This window comes from Tympanuchus pallidicinctus, unplaced genomic scaffold (genome assembly GCF_026119805.1).
Source record: "Tympanuchus pallidicinctus isolate F22 unplaced genomic scaffold, pur_lepc_1.0 scaffold5, whole genome shotgun sequence".
NCBI classification, from domain to species: domain Eukaryota; kingdom Metazoa; phylum Chordata; class Aves; order Galliformes; family Phasianidae; genus Tympanuchus; species Tympanuchus pallidicinctus.
Window position 1 is genome coordinate 75,339,707 of NW_026294769.1, and position 22,393 is coordinate 75,362,099.

The window sequence follows — 22,393 nt, forward strand, 5'->3', positions numbered from 1 at the left end:
TGAGTCCCAGCGTGCTGAAAGTGTGAGTGGTGGGTGGGTATCAGGAGTGAGGTCACCGTGTGGCACTTGTGGTGGTGGTTTGTGGCTGTGTTATGAGGTGTGTACGCCATGTCCTGGCATCCTTGTTAAGGTGGTCCAGGCTTCTGTGCCTCTTGGGCTTTATTGCCAGTGGAATTGCATTGCCTCCTTCCTTGCCTTTGTCCCACGTGACAAAGCAGTCTTCAGCCCATCTCCCTCTCCCCCTGGGAGCTCTGCCTGCTCAGGTGTCTGCTGCCCCTGGTGCCTGCAGAGGTGCAGCCGCAGAAAGGAGGCTGCCTGCAGTGCGCCTGGGGTGGACAACCAGAGCAGGATGCTTTCTGTGTGGGGCTGTGTCAGAGCTGACAGGGCTTTTGGAGTTGGGAGTCCCAGAAAGGTCCCAGTGTCCTCTCTCTATGCCACCCTTATGGGGGATCATTCAGATGGAAGCCTGGGCTTTGGTCTGACACAGTGCCATCTGGAGTTCCCTTTGTGCTGCCCGGTGGGATGTGGGAAAGATGCATGCTGCCGGTTGCTGGGTCAAATGAAGAAGTTGTGCTCCTGGGTGTGCAAAAGTGTACAGGAGCTGACAAGTTTCTCCCACAGATGCCGAGGGACGTGCCTGATGTCTTTGTAAGGCCCTTTTCAGTTGACCCTGTAAGGTCCTGGTGAATCGGAGTGATTCCTGAAGAATGGAAGAGACTCATCTCCCTCCTGCGTTCAAGAAATGAAGAAGGAAGTTTAGAGGAACTTCAGGCTGGTTGACCTGATGTTAGTCAGTGGGGAGGAGGTGAAGGCAATCCTCGCAGAAAGCAGTGGGTTTACAAAGCCACCTCAGTTTCCTCTACACTGAAGTGATGTGCCTGGTGGATGACGGGGGGCCGTGACAGTTGATTGCCTTGCCTTTAGTAAAGGCATTGAGGCTTCCTCCCATGGCGCGATCCCAGAGAAACTGTCAAAGAGGACGCAGGGGTGGGCTTGAATGTGGCTGAATGCAGCGGTGTGGTGAAGTGCCCCGATTGTGTCAAGGCTCGGTAGTAAGGCCAGCACTGTTCAGCGCCTGCATTAGAAAGCTGGGCGATGGTAGAGATCCCAGTGAGTTTGCAAATGGTAGAAGATGGGAAGGAGCAGCAGATGGCCCAGGTGAATAGTCCTCGTTTGTGAAGGATGTGGAGAGGCTGGGTTGTGTGTCACAGAGGGACATCCAGAGGCAGCAGGAGAGGAAAGTGAAGTCCTGCAGATGGGAAGCAGTAACAGGGAGCAATGGAAATGAGAGGGTGGCAGCCAGCTTTGCTGAGAAGGACCTGGGTTTTGCTGTTGGCGAGCAAGGTGATGGTAGGGCAACAACGCAGCTGTGTGACAAAAGAGTTCATCGTTCTCCAGAAGGCCGTTGGGAAGTGCATCGCTAGCACGCTGGAGGATGCACTCTTTTATTTCTGTTTAGTGCAGGTGGTTCAAGTTTAAGTTTCCCAGGTGGAAGACAGACATGGCTATGGTGGAGCAGTTCCAGTGCAGGGCTTCCCCAGTGCTGATGGGCCTGGAGCTTCCTTACGATGTGGAGAAGCTGAGACAGCAGGCAGTTTTGAGTCGGGACACAAGGATACTCTTGATAGATCTTGTCCTTGCGTATAAATCCCAGATGTTAGGGAAGGATGAGAAGAGAGCCAGCTCTTTTGCATGACCGTCTGCTGCCAGAAGAAAGGACGGTGGACAGCACTGAATTTGAACCTTCCTTGGAAGAGAAAGGAAGCTTTTCCCAGTGTGAGGGAGGCAAGCGGTAGAACAGGTTACCCAGCAGAATAATTGGTGTAGTCCCTGTCATTTGAGGTACTGAAAATATGGGCAGTGTTCCCTGTCTGACAGCTGTACCTGAGTGTGCTTGAGCGGGACAGTAGGACAGCGTGGTCACTACAAATTCTTTAACAGGTAAAGGATTCTGTGTCTGTGGTTTTTTGGTCATTATAGGAGAATCCTGCTGGGGTGTGCTGCCATGGAGAGGTTGTTTCAGTGGACATGGGCAGAAGGGCGTTGGTGTGCCCAAGAGTTTGTGTGGGCAAGCATAGATGTTGCGTGATGGGCTGGAAGCCCAGTTGCTGCCCCAACTGTTCTTGCTGGTACCATTTGTGGCAGGGGAGGTCATGGAGCCCTCTTGGTCCCATTCTAATGGCCTCTTGAGCCGTGTCTTTCAAATGGGAGAAGTGTGAAGAGCATTTGCTGAAGAAAGGATGGAGAGAATTGTGAGGCTGGTGTGCAAGAGAACTTTATTGAGGAAAATACATGAAAGGAAGGAGCACGAAGACTGAAAGCCATGGCCTTAAGTGCATGTAGCATGACCATCAGCATCACTGTAGAGAAAGAAAAGGATTTAGAGAAGTACGTTCAAGATATTAAATTTTTCAGAGGCCCTCCTTGTAAGCAGTGTTGTCAGGTCCCGTTCCCTGCTTGCTTCATTGTTACGACGAATGAAGAGCCATGGTTGAAGAGGTGCTGATGCCATGTGCTGTCAGTGACCCAGAGGTGCGTGGTCAGTGCGTGAGGCGCGTTGCAGGGTGCAGGTGTTTGGTGTCAGGGTGTGGGCGCAGGCCCTTAGCAGGGGTAGCGGGCTCTCCCGCCGTTGAAGCAGCCCAGGCCTCCGAAGCCGAAGCCGCCGGAGGAGATGGACACTCCCTGGGCGTCGAGGGCGCTGCCCACGGCAGCTGATGCGGAGGATCCGACGGCGGTGTTCTGGGGGAAGGAGCTGAGGATGGGTCCCGGCAGGGTGACCACGACGGTGGAGGGCTGGATGACGACTTGGGAGTCCTGGCACTGCCTGACACAGGGCTCGTTGCAGCTGTTAGCCAGCGGGGTGGGTCCGCAGGGGCGGCAGAGGTTGTAGCAAGACATGGCTGTGGGGTGGAGGGTCTCTGCAAGAGAGGGCGTTGGGTGAGTGCAGAGTTCTGAAGGGTGAAAGAATCAGTGGTGTTGGATTCCCAGGGAGTGGGGTGTCGTGATGTGGAGCTGTGGGCAGTGTGGCTGTGGGGAAGCAGGAAGGCTACAGGGGGTGGGAGCAGAGGAGTTGTGGAGAGCTGGGCCTGGTGCGGTGGGTGAAGGAGGGCAGCAGGGTGCAGACTCACCTGGAGGCTTGCAGAGGAGAAGGTGTCAGGAGAGTGGTGTGAGGGAGCGAGGCGCAGGGCCGGCTTTTATGCTGCTGTGTGAGTGCCTGAGGGCTTGGAGAGAGCCTCTGCGCATGGCAGCGTTGTGCAGTGAGCAGCTCTTGCGTGGCAGAGCCTGGCCAGTCATGAGATGGGGTGTGTTTTCCTTCCACAGCTCTCCCTTTTCATTACCTTTTGTTGTGGATTTGATCCTTTGACCTTGTCGGCAGTTTTTAAGGGAAAATGACAATTTTGTTGCATTTACTTGGAAGGTGTGTCTCATGATGGTGGCTGGGAGATGCACGTCAGGCATGGAAGAGTTGTGGTCTCAGGAGTGAGGTCACAGCGTAGCACTGATGTAGGGTGGTTTGTGTGGTGCCTTGTGTGGTGAGGATCCCATTTCGCGGTGTGGAAGTCAGAAACAGAAGCTGTGGGATCCCTGTGGAGTCGAATGTTAGTTGGCTGTGGCCGTTTCTCTGCATGGCCTTTGATGGTTGCCGTGAGGATTTGGAGATTGCACAGGGAAATTGGAAGCATGCATGCTACGTGGAGATGCAGCCGTGAGCCGCTCCCGGCCATGTGGTCAAGCACATGGCTGAAGGTTGCAGGCCGTAGAATGATAGAATGATAGAATCGCAAGGTTGGAAAGGACCGACAAGATCATCTAGTCCAACCGTCCTCCCACCACCACTGCTACCACAGGCCACTAAATCATATCTCATGCCCCCGTTCAGCTGAGGTGAGTGCTCTGTGGCTTGCTGCTGAGGTGAATGGCGCTTGTTGCTAAGGAAGATGAAGAGAAGTAGGGTGGACGTGCTCAAGGCTGTGAGGTCGGCCTGGTTCTCCCCATGAATGCTGAGGGAGCCATGAGATGTCCTTGCAAGGGTGCCGTCATTTGTCTTGGAGAGGTCAGAGCGCCTGGGAGGGGCTTGTGATGTTATGAGGGAATGTTGTTGTGATGATGATATGAGGGAAAGGCTGTTGATGTGGTCTACCTAGACTTCAGCAAAGCCTTTGACACTGTCTCGCACAGCATTCTCCTGCAGAAGCTGGCAGCCAGAGGCTTGGAGGGATACACTCTTGGCTGGGTAAGGAGCTGGTTGGAGGGCCGGGCACAGAGAGTGGTGGTAAATGGAGTCAAATCCAGCTGGCGACCGGTTGTGAGTGGTGTTCCCCAGGGGTCGGTGCTGGGGCCTGTCCTCTTCAATATCTTTATTGATGACCTCGATGAGGGCATCGAGTGCACCCTCAGTAAATTCGCAGATGATACCAAATTGGCTGGAAGTGTGGATCTGCCTGGGGGTAGCGAGGCCCTACAGAGGGATCTGGACAGGCTGGAGAGTTGGGCTGAAGCCAATAGGATGAGTTTCAACAAGGCCAAATGCCGGGTCCTGCACTTCGGCCACAACAACCCCAGGCGACGCTACAGGCTTGGGGCGGTGTGGCTGGAGGACTGCGTAGAGGAAATGGACCTGGGGGTATTGATTGATGCTCGGCTGAACATGAGCCGACAGTGTGCCCAGGTGGCTAAGAAGGCCAATGGCATCCTGGCTTGCATCAGAAACAGTGTTGCAAGCAGGAGCAGAGAGGTGATTGTTCCCCTGTATTCAGCACTGGTGAGGCCGCACCTCGAGTACTGTGTCCAGTTTTGGGCCCCTCACTGCAAGAAAGATATTGAGGCCCTGGAACGTGTTCAAAGGAGGGCAACAAAGCTGGTGAGGGGTCTGGAACACAGGCCATATGAGGAGAGGCTGAAGGAGCTGGGAATGTTCAGCCTGGAGAAGAGGAGGCTCAGGGGAGACCTCATTGCTCTCTATAACTTCCTGAAGGGAGGCTGTAGTGAGCTGGGGGTCGGCCTCTTCTCTCGTGTCATCAGTGATAGGACCAGGGGGAATGGCTTCAAGCTACGGCAGGGGAGATTCAGGCTGGACATGAGGAAGTATTACTTCTCAGAAAGGGTGGTCAGGCACTGGAATGGACTGCCCAGGGAGGTGGTGGAGTCACCGACCCTGGGGGTGTTCAAGGAAAGACTGGATGTTGTATTGAGGGACATGGTTTAGTAGGAGCTATTGGGAATAGGTGAACGGTTGGACTGGGTGATCTTTTAGGTCTTTTCCAACCTTGGTGATTCTATGATTCTATGATTCTATGTGCGGGACAGAGCTCATAGCCCTGCTGTCTTGAAGGAGAAGGAAGAAGGAAGAGTGGCAAAATAGATATCTGTGGAAGTGTCCTGTGCCGCTGGGGAAGTGAAGAGGAAATCCCGGACTGTGTTGCCATATGCCAGAGGAAGAAGAACATGATGGGGAGTGCTCAATGTGGATAGCTGTCATGGGATTCCCTCCGACTGGCTAAGAAGTGGTGGGAATAGAGAGCACGAAAGGGCAAACCTACCTGTGTTTTTCTACTTTGAAGTGAGCAGCTTTGCGCATGAGGGCGTGCAGTGCCTTTGCCTTTAGCGAAGGCTTTGAGGTTTTCTCCCTGGATGTGCTGATGGGCAAAGTGTGTGCGATCTGTACAGGGAAATGGATGCTGAGTTGGTGTGTAAAGTGGCTGAACACAAGGGTCTGGTGGTCTGAGGTGAGTGACACAGAGTCTTGATGTTGTGAGTTCGTAGCTGTTTTGGCCAAGACTGGGAAGTGAGGCCAGTGCTGTTCAGTATCATCATGAAAAGCCAGGGTGATGGGACTGGAGCTGACTTTGGACAGCCTGCTATTCCTGACTGCTCTTGAGCAGTGCAATTGGACTATTTCCCTTTCTCTGTAGAAGATAATATGTGATGAGCAGAATGCCATCTACCAGCCACCAGTGCTCTTGCTGACAAGGTGACGTGGTTGCAAGAGGAGGTCGCGGGGCCCTTTTGGACCCAACATGTTCATGTCTAGAGCCATGTCTTCGTAGTGGGTGAAATGGAAAGAGCATTAAGCAAAGGAATGAAGAGGAGGAATCTGCTGCTGGCATGCATGAGAACTTTATTGAGGAAAACACACTATAAGGAAGGATCCACTTGGTGATCATCAAGTGGAAAGCTGACGATGTAAGGTGCAGAGACAGAAGGAAGTAAGTGCCCTCATGATTGCAGACGGCCTGTTCAGAGGCTGTTCCCTGCTTGCTTGTTTTGTGCCATGAGAAGAAGATCCATGGCTGGTGTGGCCTTGTGCCATGGGTGAGACGGAGACGTGAGCTCAGTGCGTGAGGCGCGTTGCAGGGTGCAGGTGTTTGGTGTCAGGGTGTGGGCGCAGGCCCTTAGCAGGGGTAGCGGGCTCTCCCGCCGTTGAAGCAGCCCAGGCCTCCGAAGCCGAAGCCGCCGGAGGAGATGGACACTCCCTGGGCGTCGAGGGCGCTGCCCACGGCAGCTGATGCGGAGGATCCGACGGCGGTGTTCTGGGGGAAGGAGCTGAGGATGGGTCCCGGCAGGGTGACCAGCACGGCAGGAGGCTGGATGACGACTTGGGAGTCCTGGCACTGCCTGACACAGGGCTCGTTGCAGCTGTTAGCCAGCGGGGTGGGTCCGCAGGGGCGGCAGAGGTCGTAGCAGGACATGGCTGTGGGGTGGAGGGTCTCTGCAAGAAAGGGTGTTGGGTGAGCGGAGGGTGTTAAGGGGTGAGGGAAGCAAAGCCGTTGGGTTCCCAGGCAGCGGGGAGGCCTGGTTTGGAGTTGTGGGGAGTATGACAGATAGGAGGTGAAAGTGTTGCAGAGTTTGGGGGCAGAGCAAGGTATGAAGAGTTAGGCCAGGTGTGGTGGCCAAAGAAAGGCAGCAAGGGATTCAGGCTCACCTGGAAGATCTGAGAGGAGAAGGTGTCAGGAGAGTGGTGTGAGGGAGGGAGGGCCAGGGCCGGCTTTTATGCTGCTGTGTGAGTGCCTGAGGGCTTGGAGAGAGCCTCTGCGCATGGCAGCGTTGTGCAGCGAGTAGCTCTTGCGTGGCAGAGCCTGGCCAGTCATGAGATGGGGTGTGTTTTCCTTCCACAGCTCTCCCTTTTCATTACCTTTTGTTGTGGATTTGATCCTTTGACCTTGTCGGCAGTTTTTAAGGGAAAATGACAATTTTGTTGCATTTACTTGGAAGGTGTGTCTCATGATGGTGGCTGGGAGATGCACGTCAGGCATGGAAGAGTTGTGGTCTCAGGAGTGAGGTCACAGCGTAGCACTGTTGTAGGGTGGTTTGTGTGGTGCCTTGTGTGGTGAGGATCCCATTTCGAGGTATGGAAGCCTGAAGCAGACGCTGTGGGATCCCTGTGGAGTCGAATGTCAGTTGGCTGCGGCCGTTTCTCTGCATGGCCTTTGATGGTTGCCGTGAGGATTTGGAGATTGCACAGGGAAATTGGAAGCATGCATGCTACGTGGAGATGCAGCCGTGAGCCGCTCCCGGCCATGTGGTCAAGCACATGGCTGAAGGTTGCAGGCCGTAGAATGATAGAATGATAGAATCGCAAGGTTGGAAAGGACCGACAAGATCATCTAGTCCAACCGTCCTCCCACCACCACTGCTACCACAGGCCACTAAATCAGATCTCATGCCCCCGATCAGCTGAGGTGAGTGCTCTGTGGCTTGCTGCTGAGGTGAATGGCGCTTGTTGCTAAGGAAGATGAAGAGAAGTAGGGTGGACGTGCTCAAGGCTGTGAGGTCGGCCTGGTTCTCCCCATGAATGCTGAGGGAGCCATGAGATGTCCTTGCAAGGGTGCCGTCATTTGTCTTGGAGAGGTCAGAGCGCCTGGGAGGGGCTTGTGATGTGCGGGACAGAGCTCATAGCCCTGCTGTCTTGAAGGAGAAGGAAGAAGGAAGAGTGGCAAAATGGATATCTGTGGAAGTGTCCTGTGCCGCTGGGGAAGTGAAGAGGAAATCCCGGACTGTGTTGCCATATGCCAGAGGAAGAAGAACATGATGGGGAGTGCTCAATGTGGATAGCTGTCATGGGATTCCCTCCGACTGGCTAAGAAGTGGTGGGAATAGAGAGCACGAAAGGGCAAACCTACCTGTGTTTTTCTACTTTGAAGTGAGCAGCTTTGCGCATGAGGGCGTGCAGTGCCTTTGCCTTTAGCGAAGGCTTTGAGGTTTTCTCCCTGGATGTGCTGATGGGCAAAGTGTGTGCGATCTGTACAGGGAAATGGATGCTGAGTTGGTGTGTAAAGTGGCTGAACACAAGGGTCTGGTGGTCTGAGGTGAGTAAAACAGAGTCGTGATGTTGTGAGTTCGTAGCTGTTTTGGCCAAGACTGGGAAGTGAGGCCAGTGCTGTTCAGTATCATCATGAAAAGCCAGGGTGATGGGACTGGAGCTGACTTTGGACAGCCTGCTATTCCTGACTGCTCTTGAGCAGTGCAATTGGACTATTTCCCTTTCTCTGTAGAAGATAACATGTGATGAGCAGAATGCCATCTGCCAGCCACCAGTGCTCTTGTTGACAAGGTGACGTGGTTGCAAGAGGAGGTCGTGGGGCCCATTTGGACCCAACATGTTCATGTCTAGAGCCATGTCTTTGTAGTGGGTGAAATGGAAAGAGCGTTAAGCAGAGGAATGAAGAGGAGGAATCTTCTGCTGGCATGCATGAGAACTTTATTGAGGAAAAAACACTAAAAGGAAGGATCCACTTGGTGATGACCAAGTGGAAAGCTGACGATGTAAGGTGCAGAGACAGAAGGAAGTAAGTGCCCTCATGATTGCAGACAGCCAGTTCTGAGGCTGTTCCCTGCTTGCTTGTTTTGTGCCATGAGAAGTAGATCCATGGCTGGTGTGGCCTTGTGCCATGCGTGAGACGGAGACGTGAGCTCAGTGCGTGAGGCGCGTTGCAGGGTGCAGGTGTTTGGTGTCAGGGTGTGGGCGCAGGCCCTTAGCAGGGGTAGCGGGCTCTCCCGCCGTTGAAGCAGCCCAGGCCTCCGAAGCCGAAGCCGCCGGAGGAGATGGACACTCCCTGGGCGTCGAGGGCGCTGCCCACGGCAGCTGATGCGGAGGATCCGACGGCGGTGCTCTGGGGGAAGGAGCTGAGGATGGGTCCCGGCAGGGTGACCACGACGGTGGAGGGCTGGATGACGACTTGGGAGTCCTGGCACTGCCTGACACAGGGCTCGTTGCAGCTGTTAGCCAGCGGGGTGGGTCCCCCACTGCAGGGGCGGCAGAGGTCGTAGCAGGACATGACTGTGGGGTGGAGGGTCTGTGCAAGAGAGGGTGTTGTGTTAGTTGGGGGTTTTGTGAGTGTAAGGAGCTGTGCTGTGGTGACCAAGGGAGAAGGGAGAAGTGGGTTCAGGTGCAGGGAGTGTGGCAGTGGGGTGGTGCAAGATCTGGAGGCAGAGGAGTTGTGGAGAACTTGGGCAGGTGGGGCAGGGATTGAAGGGAATGGGGTTGCAGGCTCACCTGGAAGATCACAGAGGAGAAGGTGTCAGGAGAGTGGTGTGAGGGAGGGAGGCCCAGGGCCGGCTTTTATGCTGCTGTGTGAGTGCCTGCGGGCTTGGAGAGAACCTCTGCGCATGGCAGCGTTGTGCAGTGAGCAGCTCTTGCGTGCCAGAGCCTGGCCAGTCATGAGGTGGGGTGTGTTTGCCTTCCCACAACACTTCCTTTTCATTTCCTCCTGTTGTGGATTTGATCCTTTGACCCTGTTGGCATTTTTGAGTGTGACTGGAGTGACGAGGAAGGCGCATCTCTTGGAAGATGTTGGAAGGCTTGTGCAAAGCTTTGGAGGAGTGATGTGGTCTCGTTAGTGATGCCATCGTGTGCTACTCATGCAGTTGTGTTTGTGGCCACTTTGTGAGGTGCGGACCCCATTGCAGGCATCCTTAGAGGGCTGTTCTGTGATTCCCAGGTGCGTTTGGCTTGAGACGCTGCTAGTTGCACTGCACTGCACTCCCTGCCTGCCTTCTACTGAATTTGCTTTCCTTGAGCTTAGTGGTTGTCTTCTGCATTGGGTGTGCTGTGTCAACACCTTGATTCCGGTTTTGCTTTGAAAATTGTGTTTTGGAGCAAGGAGGCAGGCTTTTTTGTGCTGTTTCAGCATCGGGCCATCCATGATGGTTTTAATATCTTTAGACTGAGGAGTGCAATGTGTGGAGTTGAGATGTTGGAGTCGTTTATTGGTGGGTGTGTGAATGGATGAAGCAGCCATGAGCCCCTTCATGACCTCTTCTGGAGAAGATGGAGCAAAGTGGAAAGGGAGGCTGTTGAACGGGATGTGCCTAGGTGTGTGAGGCCTGCTTTCCGGGTGTCAGGCCAGAATGCTGAGGAAGCTGTGTGCAGTGGGTTCAGTGGAGGTGCACAGAGAAGATCAAAGGAGTGGAGCGCGTTTACTGTGAAGAAAGGCTGATGGAGTTGGTCTTGTTCAGCCTGGAGAAGAGTTGGTTCCAGGGAGATCTGACGGTGGCCTTCCAGTACGTGAAGGGAGCTTTCAGGTGGGAGGGGAATCATCTTTTTACACGGTCTGCTTGCAATAGGAGGATTTAAAGGATTGAGGAGCAATTTGGTTTAGATGTAAGGAAGAACTTCTTGACTCGGGTGCTGGTGAGGCCCTGGCTCAGGCTGCCTGGTCAACTTGTGCCTTGTTCATCCCTGGTTTTTCATTCAAGGCCAGGTTGGATGGGGCCCTGTTGGGAGGCCGTCGGCCCACAGAAGGGATGGTGGTTAAGATCCCTTCCAACCTTCAACGTTCCGCGTTTTGTAATGGTATGATTTTTGGCTGTGTCCCATGCCATACTCATGCAGATGCTGAGGCAGTGTGGGTTAGACAAGTGGTAGACAATTTGTTTTAGATGTAAGGAAGAAATTCTTGACTCAGGCAGTGTAAAGATCTCTCCCAGGCTGCCCATTCTGCTTATGGATTCTTCATCTTTGGTGGCACAGCAGGCCTGCTTGGTCCAGGCCCTGGTCAGCATGATCCTGGGGGCCCATCCGTCCACAGCAGGGATGGTGCTTAAGTTCTCTTCTAACCTTCACCGTTGTGTGATTGTGTAATTGCCTGATTTAAGCTGGTCTCCCATGCTGTGCTCATCCAGAAGCTGAACCAGCATGGGTTGGACATGTGGAGAGCCAGGTGGACGGAAAGCAGCTGGCTGAAGGCCTGAGCCCAGAGCCTTCTAATGGAGGGCAGCAAGTGCAGTTGAAGGCCATTTGCTCGTGTTTACCCCTAAGCGGAGTGTTAAGGGTCTCTTGTCTGGGACGCAAGCTGATCTGACATCCCGTAGAGCTGTGCATCATGTGCTATGAGTTGTTTTTCCAGCAGCTCTGCTTTTTGTGTCCTTTTCTTGAGGACGTGCCCATGTTGCACCGGCGGCACCTTTCAAGTGAGTGCGCTGGAAGCCAAAGGAGCGATGTTGCACCTTCGTGTCACGGCACGCGGAAGTAGTGGCCAAAGCACAGAAAATGAGCAGTGTTGACAGTGAGGTCATGGCTTGGCACTTGTGCAGCATGGTTTGTGTCTCTGTTGTCAGAGGAGCTGCCAGCTTCAAACAGCCCTGTAAGCCTGGTCTGGGCCTTCTACGTATCCTGCTTTGGAGATGATGGCACATGCTTTTATGAGAACATTGACCACTTAGTTGCTGAAGTGTACTGAAGAGGCATAATTTCTATGATATTGAGCAAAGATATTCACAGTCTTTTTCTTCATAGAGGCAATGTATTGGGACCTTTTTGAAACAGACCTGATGGTTTCTAGAGCCATGTCTTTGTAGTGGGTGAAGTGGAAAGGGCATTGGGCGAAGAAAGAAAGAGGAGGAATGTGATGCTGACATGCAAGAGAACTTTATTGAGGAAAACACACTAAAAAGAAGGATCCACTTGGTGATGGCCAAGTGGAAAGAGCACAATTTCAAGTGCAAGGAAAGAGGAAAGTTAAAACAGTCGTGTTTCCAGGCAGCGTGATCTGATGTTGTTCCATGCTTCCCTGTTTCGTGCCCTGAAAGGAAGAGCCATAGATGGTGAGCCGAGGTGGCATCAGTGACCCAGAGGTGCGTGGTCAGTGCGTGAGGCGCGTTGCAGGGTGCAGGTGTTTGGTGTCAGGGTGTGGGCGCAGGCCCTTAGCAGGGGTAGCGGGCTCTCCCGCCGTTGAAGCAGCCCAGGCCTCCGAAGCCGAAGCCGCCGGAGGAGATGGACACTCCCTGGGCGTCGAGGGCGCTGCCCACGGCAGCTGATGCGGAGGATCCGACGGCGGTGCTCTGGGGGAAGGAGCTGAGGATGGGTCCCGGCAGGGTGACCACGACGGCAGGAGGCTGGATGACGACTTGGGAGTCCTGGCACTGCCTGACACAGGGCTCGTTGCAGCTGTTAGCCAGCGGGGTGGGTCCCCCACTGCAGGGGCGGCAGAGGTTGTAGCAGGACATGGCTGTGGGGTGGAGGGTCTCTGCAAGAGAGGGTGTTGGGTGAGCGGAGGGTGTTGAGAGCTGAGGGAAGCAATGGCGTTGAGTTCCCAGGCAGCGGGGAGGCCTGGTTGTGGGGAGCATGACAGAGAGGAGCTGGAAGGGTTGCAGAGTTTGGAGGCCGAGCGAGGTATGGGGTATGAGGCAGGGGGTGGGAGCAGAGGAGTTGTGGAGAGCTGGGCCAGGTGCAGTGGGTGAAGGAGGGCAGCAGGGTGCAGACTCACCTGGAGGCTTGCAGAGGAGAAGGTGTCAGGAGAGTGGTGTGAGGGAGCAAGGCCCAGGGCCGGCTTTTATGCTGCTGTGTGAGTGCCTGAGGGCTTGGAGAGAGCCTCTGCGCATGGCAGCGTTGTGCAGTGAGCAGCTCTTGCGTGCCAGAGCCTGGCCAGTCATGAGGTGGGGTGTGTTTGCCTTCCCAAAACACTTCCTTTTCATTTCCTCGTGTTGTGGGTTTGATCCTTGACCCTGTTGGCATTTTTGGGTGTGACTGGAGTGACGAGGAAGGCGCATCTCTTGGAAGATGTTGGAAGGCTTGTGCAAAGCTTTGGAGGAGTGATGTGGTCTCGTTAGTGATGCCATAGTGTGCTACTCATGCAGTTGTGTTTGTGGCCACTTTGTGAGGTGCGGACCCCATTGCAGGCATCCTTAGAGGGCTGTTCTGTGATTCCCAGGTGCGTTTGGCTTGAGACGCTGCTAGTTGCACTGCACTGCACTCCCTGCCTGCCTTCTACTGCATTTGCTTTCCTTGAGCTTAGTGGTTGTCTTCTGCATTGGGTGTGCTGTGTCAACACCTTGATTCCGGTTTTGCTTTGAAAACTGTGTTTTGGAGCAAGGAGGCAGGCTTTTTTGTGCTGTTTCAGCATCGGGCCATCCATGATGGTTTTGATATCTTTAGACTGAGGAGTGCAAATGTGTGGAGTTGAGATGTTGGGGTCGTTTATTGGTGGGTGTGGGAATGGATGAAGCAGCCATGAGCCCCTTCATGACCTCTTCTGGAGAAGATGGAGCAAAGTAGAAAGGGAGGCTGTTGAACGGGATGTGCCCAGGTGAGTGAGGCCTGTTTTCCGGGTGTCAGGCCGGAATGCTGAGGAAGCTGTGTGCAGTGGGTTCAGTGGAGGTGCACAGAGAAGATCAAAGGAGTGGAGCGCGTTTACTGTGAAGAAAGGCTGATGGAGTTGGTCTTGTTCAGCCTGGAGAGAAGTTGGTTCCAGGGAGATCTGATGGTGGCCTTCCAGTACTTGAAGGGAGCTTTCAGGTGGGAGGGGGATCATCTTTTTACACGGTCTGCTTGCAATAGGAGGATTTAAAGGATTGAGGAGCAATTTGGTTTAGATGTAAGGAAGAACTTCTTGACTCGGGTGCTGGTGACGCCCTGGCTCAGGCTGCCTGGTCAACTTGTGCCTTGTTCATCCCTGGTTTTTCATTCAAGGCCAGGTTGGATGGGGCCCTGTTGGGAGGACGTCAGCCCACAGAAGGGATGGTGCGGCATAGGAAGTTCTGCACAAACATGCTGAAGAACTTCTTTACAGTGAGGATGACGGAGCACTGGAACTGGCTGCCCAGGGAGGTGGTGGAGTCTCCTTCTCTGGAGATGTTCAAGATCTGCCTGGACGCCTACCTGCGCGACCTACTGTCGGGAACCTGCCTTGGCAGGGGGTTTGGACTCGATGATCTCTGGAGGTCCCTTCCAACCCCTACAATTCTGTGATTCTGTGATTCTGTGAAGAGCCCTTCCAACCTTCACCGTTTCGCATTTGTGTAATGGTATGATTTGAGGCTGTGTCCCATGCCACGCTCATGCAGAAGCTGAGGCAGTGTGGGTTAGACATGTGGAGGGCTTGTGGTGGACGGAAAGCAGCTGGTGGGAGGCTGGGCCCAGAGCCTTGTGATGGAGGGCAGCAAGTGTAGTTGGAGGTAAGTTCCTCCTGCTTACCAATGGACTGTTAAGGATCTCCTCTCCATGCTGCGTGCTGCTCTTGCATCGCGTAGTGTTGCGTGTCATCAGTTATGAGTTGCTCTTCCAACAGTCTGCCTTTGTGCATACCTGAGGACGCGTCCATTTGGCACTGGTGGCACATTTCAAGTGAGAGTACTGGAGGGCAGAGGAGGGATTTGGCACGTTGGTGTCAGAGGATGCGGAAGATTCTGTGTCCAAAGCACAGAAAAGGAGTCAGCGAGGTCATGGCTTGGCACTTGTGAAATATGGTTTGTGCTTTGCTGTTAGAGGAGCTGCCAATTGCAAACAGCCGTGGGAGCTTGGACTGGGCATTCTGGGTGTCCCAGGTTGGAGAAGATGGCTCTTCCCTTTCTGAAATGAATACCCACGTCATTCCCCAAGGGATCCTAATAGGCGTAATTTCTAAGGATTTCTGCCAAGATTTTCCTAGTTTTTCTCCATATGATTCTGGGGAAAACGTCTAGCACAGACATAGGCAAAGACAGTAAGCATTGAGTGAACTGTTGCCGCACAAGTCCAACTCAAAGGCTTTTTTCAACTGTGGTTCTGCACCAGAGAGCAGTGGGCATGGAACAGGCTCCCTAAAGCAGTGCAGATGCACCATGGCTGCTGGATTTCAAGACATGCTGGGCAATGCCTTCAGATCCACCATTTAATTTTTAAGGAGCACGTTGTGGAGGCATGAGTTGTACTCATATGTTTGTTGTTCAGAATGAGGGTTTCAGTAATTCCTCGGTGAACTCTGAGGACGCAGTCTCTCGTGGGCTGCAGACCTGAGTTGTTTGTGGGGTATTTGCATCCCAAATGGTAATGGAGTGTGTCGGGCTGTCCGTAGTGAAGAGAGCAATTTTTCTTCATGTTCTTTTTAGGCGTGTGTAATTCTTGGATTTGTGGAGATCAGGAAGGTTCTGCATGAGTTGAATGAACCTGTAGAGTTGCACCCATGAGTGGTGAGGGTCTGGTGTGTTGACCATGCTGACATCAATTATGTTGGAAGGATCAGTGGAATGAGAAGCGGTTTCTGTAAACTGTAAGAGACTCTTGCTGTTCCCATCTTAAAGTAATGAAGAATGAAGACGGATGGAAGTTCAGCCTGGTCGGCCTGACGTTAGTCCCGGGGAAGGAGGTGGTGGAAATCCTCCCAGAAAGTACAGCCGTGCACAGAATGGCTCAGAAGTTGTTGGAAGTAGAGAACAAAGTTGCGCACGCCCACCTCAGATTTTCAGCAGTAAAGTGATTAGTTACGTGCATGAGGGGGTGAAGTGACATTTGATGCCCTTGCCTTTAGGAATGGCTTTGAGGCTTCCTCCCATGACATGCTTTACAGGCAAACTGTCAGCAAACTGCTCAGGTAAGTAGATGCCGAGATGTTCTTAGAAGTGTCTGAAGGCAGGGATCTGGTGGTGTGAGAGGAGTGTCAGAGACCTGATGTGGTGAGTTCCGAGTTGTCCAGGCCAAGACGGGGAAGTGAATGAAAGGGAAGTGAAGAGAATGACGTTCAGTGTCTTCACCAAACGCCTGGGTGCGGGGACTGGACGTGATTGTGGACAGCCTGCTATTGCTGACTGTGCTTGAGCGGGGCTGTTGCACTGTAAGAAATGAAGACGATAGCACAAAAAGAAACGATTCTGTGACCATGTTTGTTGTCAATCTGAGTGAATCTTGCCCAGGTGGAAAAGGAATCAAGTGTGTGCTGACCCAGAGGTGTTGTATGAGAGAGCATGGGCAGAAGAGCGTCAATGTGGCCACGACTTGATTAGTGTAGGAGTAGATAATGTATTATGTGTTGAAGGCCATGTGCTAGGCACCAAAGCTCTTGTTGGAGGCACGGGTGCAAGAGGAGGTGTTGGGGCCCTTTTGTAGCAGACCTGATGGTTTCTAGAGCCGTGTCTTTGTAGTGGGTGAAGTGGAAAGGGCATTGTGCAAAGCAATGAAGAGGAGGAATCTGAGGCTGACGTGCAAGAGAACTTTATTGAGGGAGAGACACTAAAAGGAAGGATCCACTTGGTGATCGCCAAGTGGAAGGAGCACAATTTCCAGTGCAAGGACAGAGGAAAGTTTAAGCGGTCATGTTTCCAGGCAGCCTGGTCTGATGCTGTTCCATGCTTCCCAGTTTCATGCCCTGAAAAGAAGAGCCATAGCTGGTGAGCTGATGTGGCATCAGTGACCCAGAGCTGCCTGGTCAGTGCGTGAGGCGCGTTGCAGGGTGCAGGTGTTTGGTGTCAGGGTGTGGGCGCAGGCCCTTAGCAGGGGTAGCGGGCTCTCCCGCCGTTGAAGCAGCCCAGGCCTCCGAAGCCGAAGCCGCCGGAGGAGATGGACACTCCCTGGGCGTCGAGGGCGCTGCCCACGGCAGCTGATGCGGAGGATCCGACGGCGGTGCTCTGGGGGAAGGAGCTGAGGATGGGTCCCGGCAGGGTGACCAGCACGGCAGGAGGCTGGATGACGACTTGGGAGTCCTGGCACTGCCTGACACAGGGCTCGTTGCAGCTGTTAGCCAGCGGGGTGGGTCCCCCACTGCAGGGGCGGCAGAGGTTGTAGCAGGACATGGCTGTGGGGTGGAGGGTCTCTGCAAGAGAGGGTGTTGGGTGAGCGGAGGGTGTTAAGGGGTGAGTGAAGCAATGGCGTTGGGTTCTCAGTCAACGGGGAGGCCTGGTTTGGAGTTGTGGGGAGCATGACAGAGAGGAGGTGGAAGGGTTGCAGAGTCTGGGGGCAGAGCAAGATATGGAGAGTTTGGCCAGGTGGGGTGGCGAAAGAAAGGCAGCAAGGGGTTCAGGCTCACCTGGAGGCTTGCAGAGGAGAAGGTGTCAGGAGAGTGGTGTGAGGGAGCGAGGCCCAGGGCCGGCTTTTATGCTGCTGTGTGAGTGCCTGAGGGCTTGGAGAGAGCCTCTGCGCATGGCAGCATTGCGTGCAGCGAACAGCTCTTGCATGCCAATGCTTGACCAGTGATGACACGATGTGTTTTTGTCTTCCACAAATGCTGCCTTTTCATTTCCTTCTCTTGTGGATTTATTCCTTTGACCCTGTTGGCAGTGTTCACGTGGGACTGGTATTTGAGTCCATACGTGCTGAAAGTGTGAGTGGTGGGTGGGTATCAGGAGTGAGGTCACCGTGTGGCACTTGTGGTGGTGGTTTGTGGCTGTGTTGTGAGGTGTGTACACCATGTCCTGGCATCCTTGTCAAGCTGGTCCAGGCTTCTGTGCCTCTTGGGCTTTATTGCCACTGGAATTGCATTCCCTCCTTCCTTGCCTTTGTCCCACGTGACAAAGCAGTCTTCAGCCCATATCCCTCTCCCCCTGGGAGCTCTGCCTGCTCAGGTGTCTGCTGCCCCTGGTGCCTGCAGAGGTGCAGCCGCAGAAAGGAGGCTGCCTGCTGTGCGCCTGGGGTGGACAACCAGAGCAGGATGCTGACCGTGTGGGGCTGTGTCAGAGCTGACAGGGCTTTTGGAGTTGGGAGTACTGCCTTAGTCCCAGAAAGGTCCCAGTGTCCTCTCTCTATGCCACCCTTATTGGGGATCATTCAGATGGAAGCCTGGGCTTTGGTCTGACACAGTGCCATCTGGAGTTCCCTTTGTGCTGCCCGGTGGGATGTGGGAAAGATGCATGCTGCCGGTTGCTGGGTCAAATGAAGAAGTTGTGCTCCTGGGTGTGCAAAAGTGTACAGGACCTGACAAGTTTCTCCCACAGATGCTGAGGGACGTGCCTGATGTCTTTGTAAGGCCCTTTTCAGTTGACCCTGTAAGGTCCTGGTGAATCGGAGTGATTCCTGAAGAATGGAAGAGACTCATCTCCCTCCTGCGTTCAAGAAATGAAGAAGGAAGTTTAGCGGAACTTCAGGCTGGTTGACCTGATGTTAGTCAGTGGGGAGGAGGTGAAGGCAATCCTCGCAGAAGGCAGTGGGTTTACACAGCCACCTCAGTTTCCTCTACACTGAAGTGATGTGCCTGGTGGATGACGGGGGGCCGTGACAGTTGATTGCCTTGCCTTTAGTAAAGGCATTGAGGCTTCCTCCCATGGCGCGATCCCAGAGAAACTGTCAAAGAGGACGCAGGGGTGGGCTTGAATGTGGCTGAATGCAGCGGTGTGGTGAAGTGCCCCGATTGTGTCAAGGCTCGGTAGTAAGGCCAGCACTGTTCAGCGCCTGCATTAGAAAGCTGGGCGATGGTAGAGATCCCAGTGAGTTTGCAAATGGTAGAAGATGGGAAGGAGCAGCAGATGGCCCAGGTGAATAGTCCTCGTTTGTGAAGGATGTGGAGAGGCTGGGTTGTGTGTCACAGAGGGACATCCAGAGGCAGCAGGAGAGGAAAGTGAAGTCGTGCAGATGGGAAGCAGTAACAGGGAGCAATGGAAATGAGAGGGTGGCAGCCAGCTTTGCTGTGAAGGACCTGGGTTTTGCTGTTGGCGAGCAAGGTGATGGTAGGGCAACAACGCAGCCGTGTGACAAAAGAGTTCATCGTTCTCCAGAAGGCCGTTGGGAAGTGCATCGCTAGCACGCTGGAGGATGCACTCTTTTATTTCTGTTTAGTGCAGGTGGTTCAAGTTTAAGTTTCCCAGGTGGAAGACAGACATGGCTATGGTGGAGCAGCTCCAGTGCAGGGTTTCCCCAGTGCTGATGGGCCTGGAGCTTCCTTACGATGTGGAGAAGCTGAGACAGCAGGCAGTTTTGAGTCGGGACACAAGGATACTCTTGGTAGATCTTGTCCTTGCGTATAAATCCCAGATGTTAGGGAAGGATGAGAAGAGAGCCAGCCCTTTTGCATGACCGTCTGCTGCCAGAAGAAAGGACAGTGGACAGCACTGAATTTGAACCTTCCTTGGAAGAGAAAGGAAGCTTTTCCCAGTGTGAGGGGGGCAAGGGGTGGAACAGGTTACCCAGCAGAATAATTGGTGTAGTCCCTGTCCTTTGAGGTACTGAAAATATGGGCAGAGTTCCCTGTCTGACAGCTGTACCTGAGTGTGCTTGAGCGGGACAGTAGGACAGCGTGGTCACTACAAATTCTTTGACAGGTAAAGGATTCTGTGTCTGTGGTTTTTTGGTCATTATAGGAGAATTCTGCTGGGGTGTGCTGCCATGGAGAAGTTGTTTCAGTGGACATGGGCAGAAGGGCGTTGGTGTGCCCAAGAGTTTGTGTGTGCAAGCATAGATGTTGCGTGATGGGCTGGAAGCCCAGTCGCTGCCCCAACTGTCCTTGCTGGTACCATTTGTGGCAGGGGAGGTCATGGAGCCCCCTTGGTCCCATCCTAATGGCCTCTTGAGCCGTGTCTTTTGAATGGGAGAAGTGTGAAGAGCATTTGTTGAAGAAAGGATGGAGAGAATTGTGAGGCTGGTGTGCAAGAGAACTTTATTGAGGAAAATACATGAAAGGAAGGAGCACGAAGACTGAAAGCCATGGCCTTAAGTGCATGTAGCATGACCATCAGCATCTGTAGAGAAAGAAAAGGATTTAGAGAAGTACGTTCAAGATATTAAATTTTTCAGAGGCCCTCCTTGTAAGCAGTGTTGTCAGGTCCCGTTCCCTGCTTGCTTCTTTGTTACGAGGAATGACGAGCCATGGTTGAAGAGGTGCTGATGCCATGTGCTGTCAGTGACCCAGAGGTGCCTGGTCAGTGCGTGAGGCGCGTTGCAGGGTGCAGGTGTTTGGTGTCAGGGTGTGGGCGCAGGCCCTTAGCAGGGGTAGCGGGCTCTCCCGCCGTTGAAGCAGCCCAGGCCTCCGAAGCCGAAGCCGCCGGAGGAGATGGACACTCCCTGGGCGTCGAGGGCGCTGCCCACGGCAGCTGATGCGGAGGATCCGACGGCGGTGCTCTGGGGGAAGGAGGTGAGGATGGGTCCCGGCAGGGTGACCAGCACGGCAGGAGGCTGGATGACGACTTGGGAGTCCTGGCACTGCCTGACACAGGGCTCGTTGCAGCTGTTAGCCAGCGGGGTGGGTCCGCAGGGGCGGCAGAGGTTGTAGCAGGACATGGCTGTGGGGTGGAGGGTCTCTGCAAGAGAGGGTGTTGGGTGAGCGGAGGGTGTTAAGGGGTGAGTGAAGCAATGGCGTTGGGTTCTCAGGCAGCTGGGTGGCTTGATTTGGGGTTGTGGGGAGCATGACAGAGAGGAAGAGAGGAGGTGGAAGGGTTGCAGAGTTCGGTGGTAGAGCAAGGAATGGAGAGTTTGGCGAGGTGGTGTTACCAAAGAAAGGCAGCAAGGGGTTCAGGCTCACCTGGAGGTTTGCAGAGGAGAAGGTTTTCAGGAGAGTGGTGTGAGGGAGCAAGGCCCAGGGCCAGCTTTTATGCTGCTGTGTGAGTGCCTGAGGGCTTGGAGAGAGCCTCTGCGCATGGCAGCGCTGTGCAGGGTGCAGCTCTTGCATCACCTGGTGTTGCCAGTCATGGGATGTGTGTTCTTCTTCCGGCAACTCTGCCTCTTTGCGTCCTTCTCTTGAGGACGTGTCCTTCTGACAGCAACCTTTCAAGTGAGAATGTTGGAGTGTTCTTGCATATTCGAGTCAGGGCACGCGGAAGTAGTGGCCAAAGCACAGAATGGGAGCAGTGTTGACATTGAGGTCATTGGCCTTTGTGCACTCTGCTTTGTGTCTTTGTTGTTAGAGGAGTTGCCAATTCCAGATCTCCTTGGAAGCCTGCTCTGGGCATTCTAGGTATCCTGGTTTTGAAATCATGGCACTTCCCTTTCTGAGATGAATGCCCATGTCATTCCCCAAGGGAACCTATTGGGCGTAATTTCTGTCATCTTCATCAAAGTTATTCTTAATGTTTCCCACCAGATTCTCCTGGAGAAAATCTCCAGCGTGGATCTACAAAAATTCATCATAGGTTGTGTGAACGGGTGGCTCCCAAGTCCAAGTCAGAGGCTTTTTTAGATTTGGTTCCATCAGGCAGGTGACCAGTCTGGTGTCAGATTACCCAGAGCTGCATGTTTGGATCTGTTCTCTTCCATGTCTTACTAAATGATCTGGATGCAGGAGTCAAATGCATGCAAATCAAGAAGTTTTTGGATGATCCTGACTAGGGATGAGCTGCTGACTCTCTCAGTATTAGGGAGGCCTTGGGAGAGCTCTTGAGAGACCAGGGGGCTGGGCAATCGCCAATGGCACAAAGTTTAATGAGGGTCCAATCTGATGTCTTGTTTGCACTGATGGCAGTTATCTTAGACAGGACACAATAATGAGGAGATGATCCAGAAAACGGGGAGAGCTTCATCCCACTCCTGTCTTCAAGAACTGGAGAAGGAAGGTGTGAGGCTCCGCATGCTGGTTGGCCTGACATTAGTCAGTGGGAAGGAGGTGAAGGAAATCCTTGCTGAAAGTACTGCCGAGCACGGAGTGGATAGGATGTGATGGGAATAGAGAGCACGGATGTACAGCCCCACCTGAGTTTCTTTTTCAGTAACGTGTCCAGCTTTGTGCATGAGGGGCTGCAGGGACACTTGATGACTTTGCCATTAGGAAACGCTGGGAGGCTTCCTCACATGATGTGCTGGTAGACACACAATCTGTGATCTAGTCAGGTAAATGGACGCTGAGGTGGACTATTAAGTGGCTGAACACAGGGGTCTGGTGGTCTGAGGCGAGTGACGCAGAGTAGTGATGTGGTGATTTGATAGCTGTATAAGCCAAGATGAGGAAGTGAGGCCAATGCTGTTCAGTATCTTCATGAAAAGCCAGGGTGATGGGACTGGAGCTGACTTTGGACAGCCTGCTATTCCTGACTGCACTTGAGCAGTGCAATTGGACTATTTCCCTTTCTTTGTAGAAGATAATATGTGATGAGCAGAATGCCATCTGCCAACCACCAGTGCTCTTGTTGACAAGGTGACGTGGTTGCAAGAGGAGGTCGTGGGGCCCTTTTGGGCCCAACACGTTCATTTCTAGAGCCATGTCTTTGTAGTGGGTGAAGTGGAAAGGGCATTAAGCAAAGGAATGAAGAGGAGGAATCTTCTGCTGGCATGCATGAGAACTTTATTGAG

General features: G+C 53.5%; 2 protein-coding genes and 4 pseudogenes across 2 annotated transcripts; all 6 read right to left on the bottom strand.

The window, feature by feature from the left end:
• Nucleotides 1-2,601: 2,601 nt before the first annotated feature.
• Nucleotides 2,602-3,252, bottom strand: LOC128091648 (feather keratin 1-like; annotated as a pseudogene).
• Nucleotides 3,253-6,392: 3,140 nt separating this feature from the next.
• Nucleotides 6,393-7,046, bottom strand: LOC128091638 (feather keratin 1-like; annotated as a pseudogene).
• Nucleotides 7,047-8,972: 1,926 nt separating this feature from the next.
• LOC128091309 (feather keratin 1-like) lies at nt 8,973-9,275 on the bottom strand. Its single transcript, XM_052704386.1, has one exon. The coding sequence runs from the start codon at nt 9,273-9,275 to the stop codon at nt 8,973-8,975; it is 303 nt and encodes a 100-aa protein (XP_052560346.1).
• A 2,866-nt stretch (nt 9,276-12,141) lies between these two features.
• On the bottom strand, nt 12,142-12,828 carry LOC128091317 (feather keratin 1-like; annotated as a pseudogene).
• A 3,849-nt stretch (nt 12,829-16,677) lies between these two features.
• Nucleotides 16,678-17,361, bottom strand: LOC128091415 (feather keratin 1-like; annotated as a pseudogene).
• Nucleotides 17,362-20,095: 2,734 nt separating this feature from the next.
• Nucleotides 20,096-20,392, bottom strand: LOC128091325 (feather keratin 1-like). The gene has a single exon (XM_052704399.1). It carries the CDS (start codon nt 20,390-20,392, stop codon nt 20,096-20,098), a length of 297 nt encoding a protein of 98 aa, XP_052560359.1.
• Between the last annotated feature and the right edge of the window lie 2,001 nt (nt 20,393-22,393).

Excerpts from the sequence above, each read along its gene's own strand:
- LOC128091309 (XM_052704386.1), bottom strand. The coding sequence starts at position 9,275 with ATGTCCTGCTACGACCTCTGCCGCCCCTGCAGTGGGGGACCCACCCCG.
- LOC128091325 (XM_052704399.1), bottom strand. The coding sequence starts at position 20,392 with ATGTCCTGCTACAACCTCTGCCGCCCCTGCGGACCCACCCCGCTGGCT.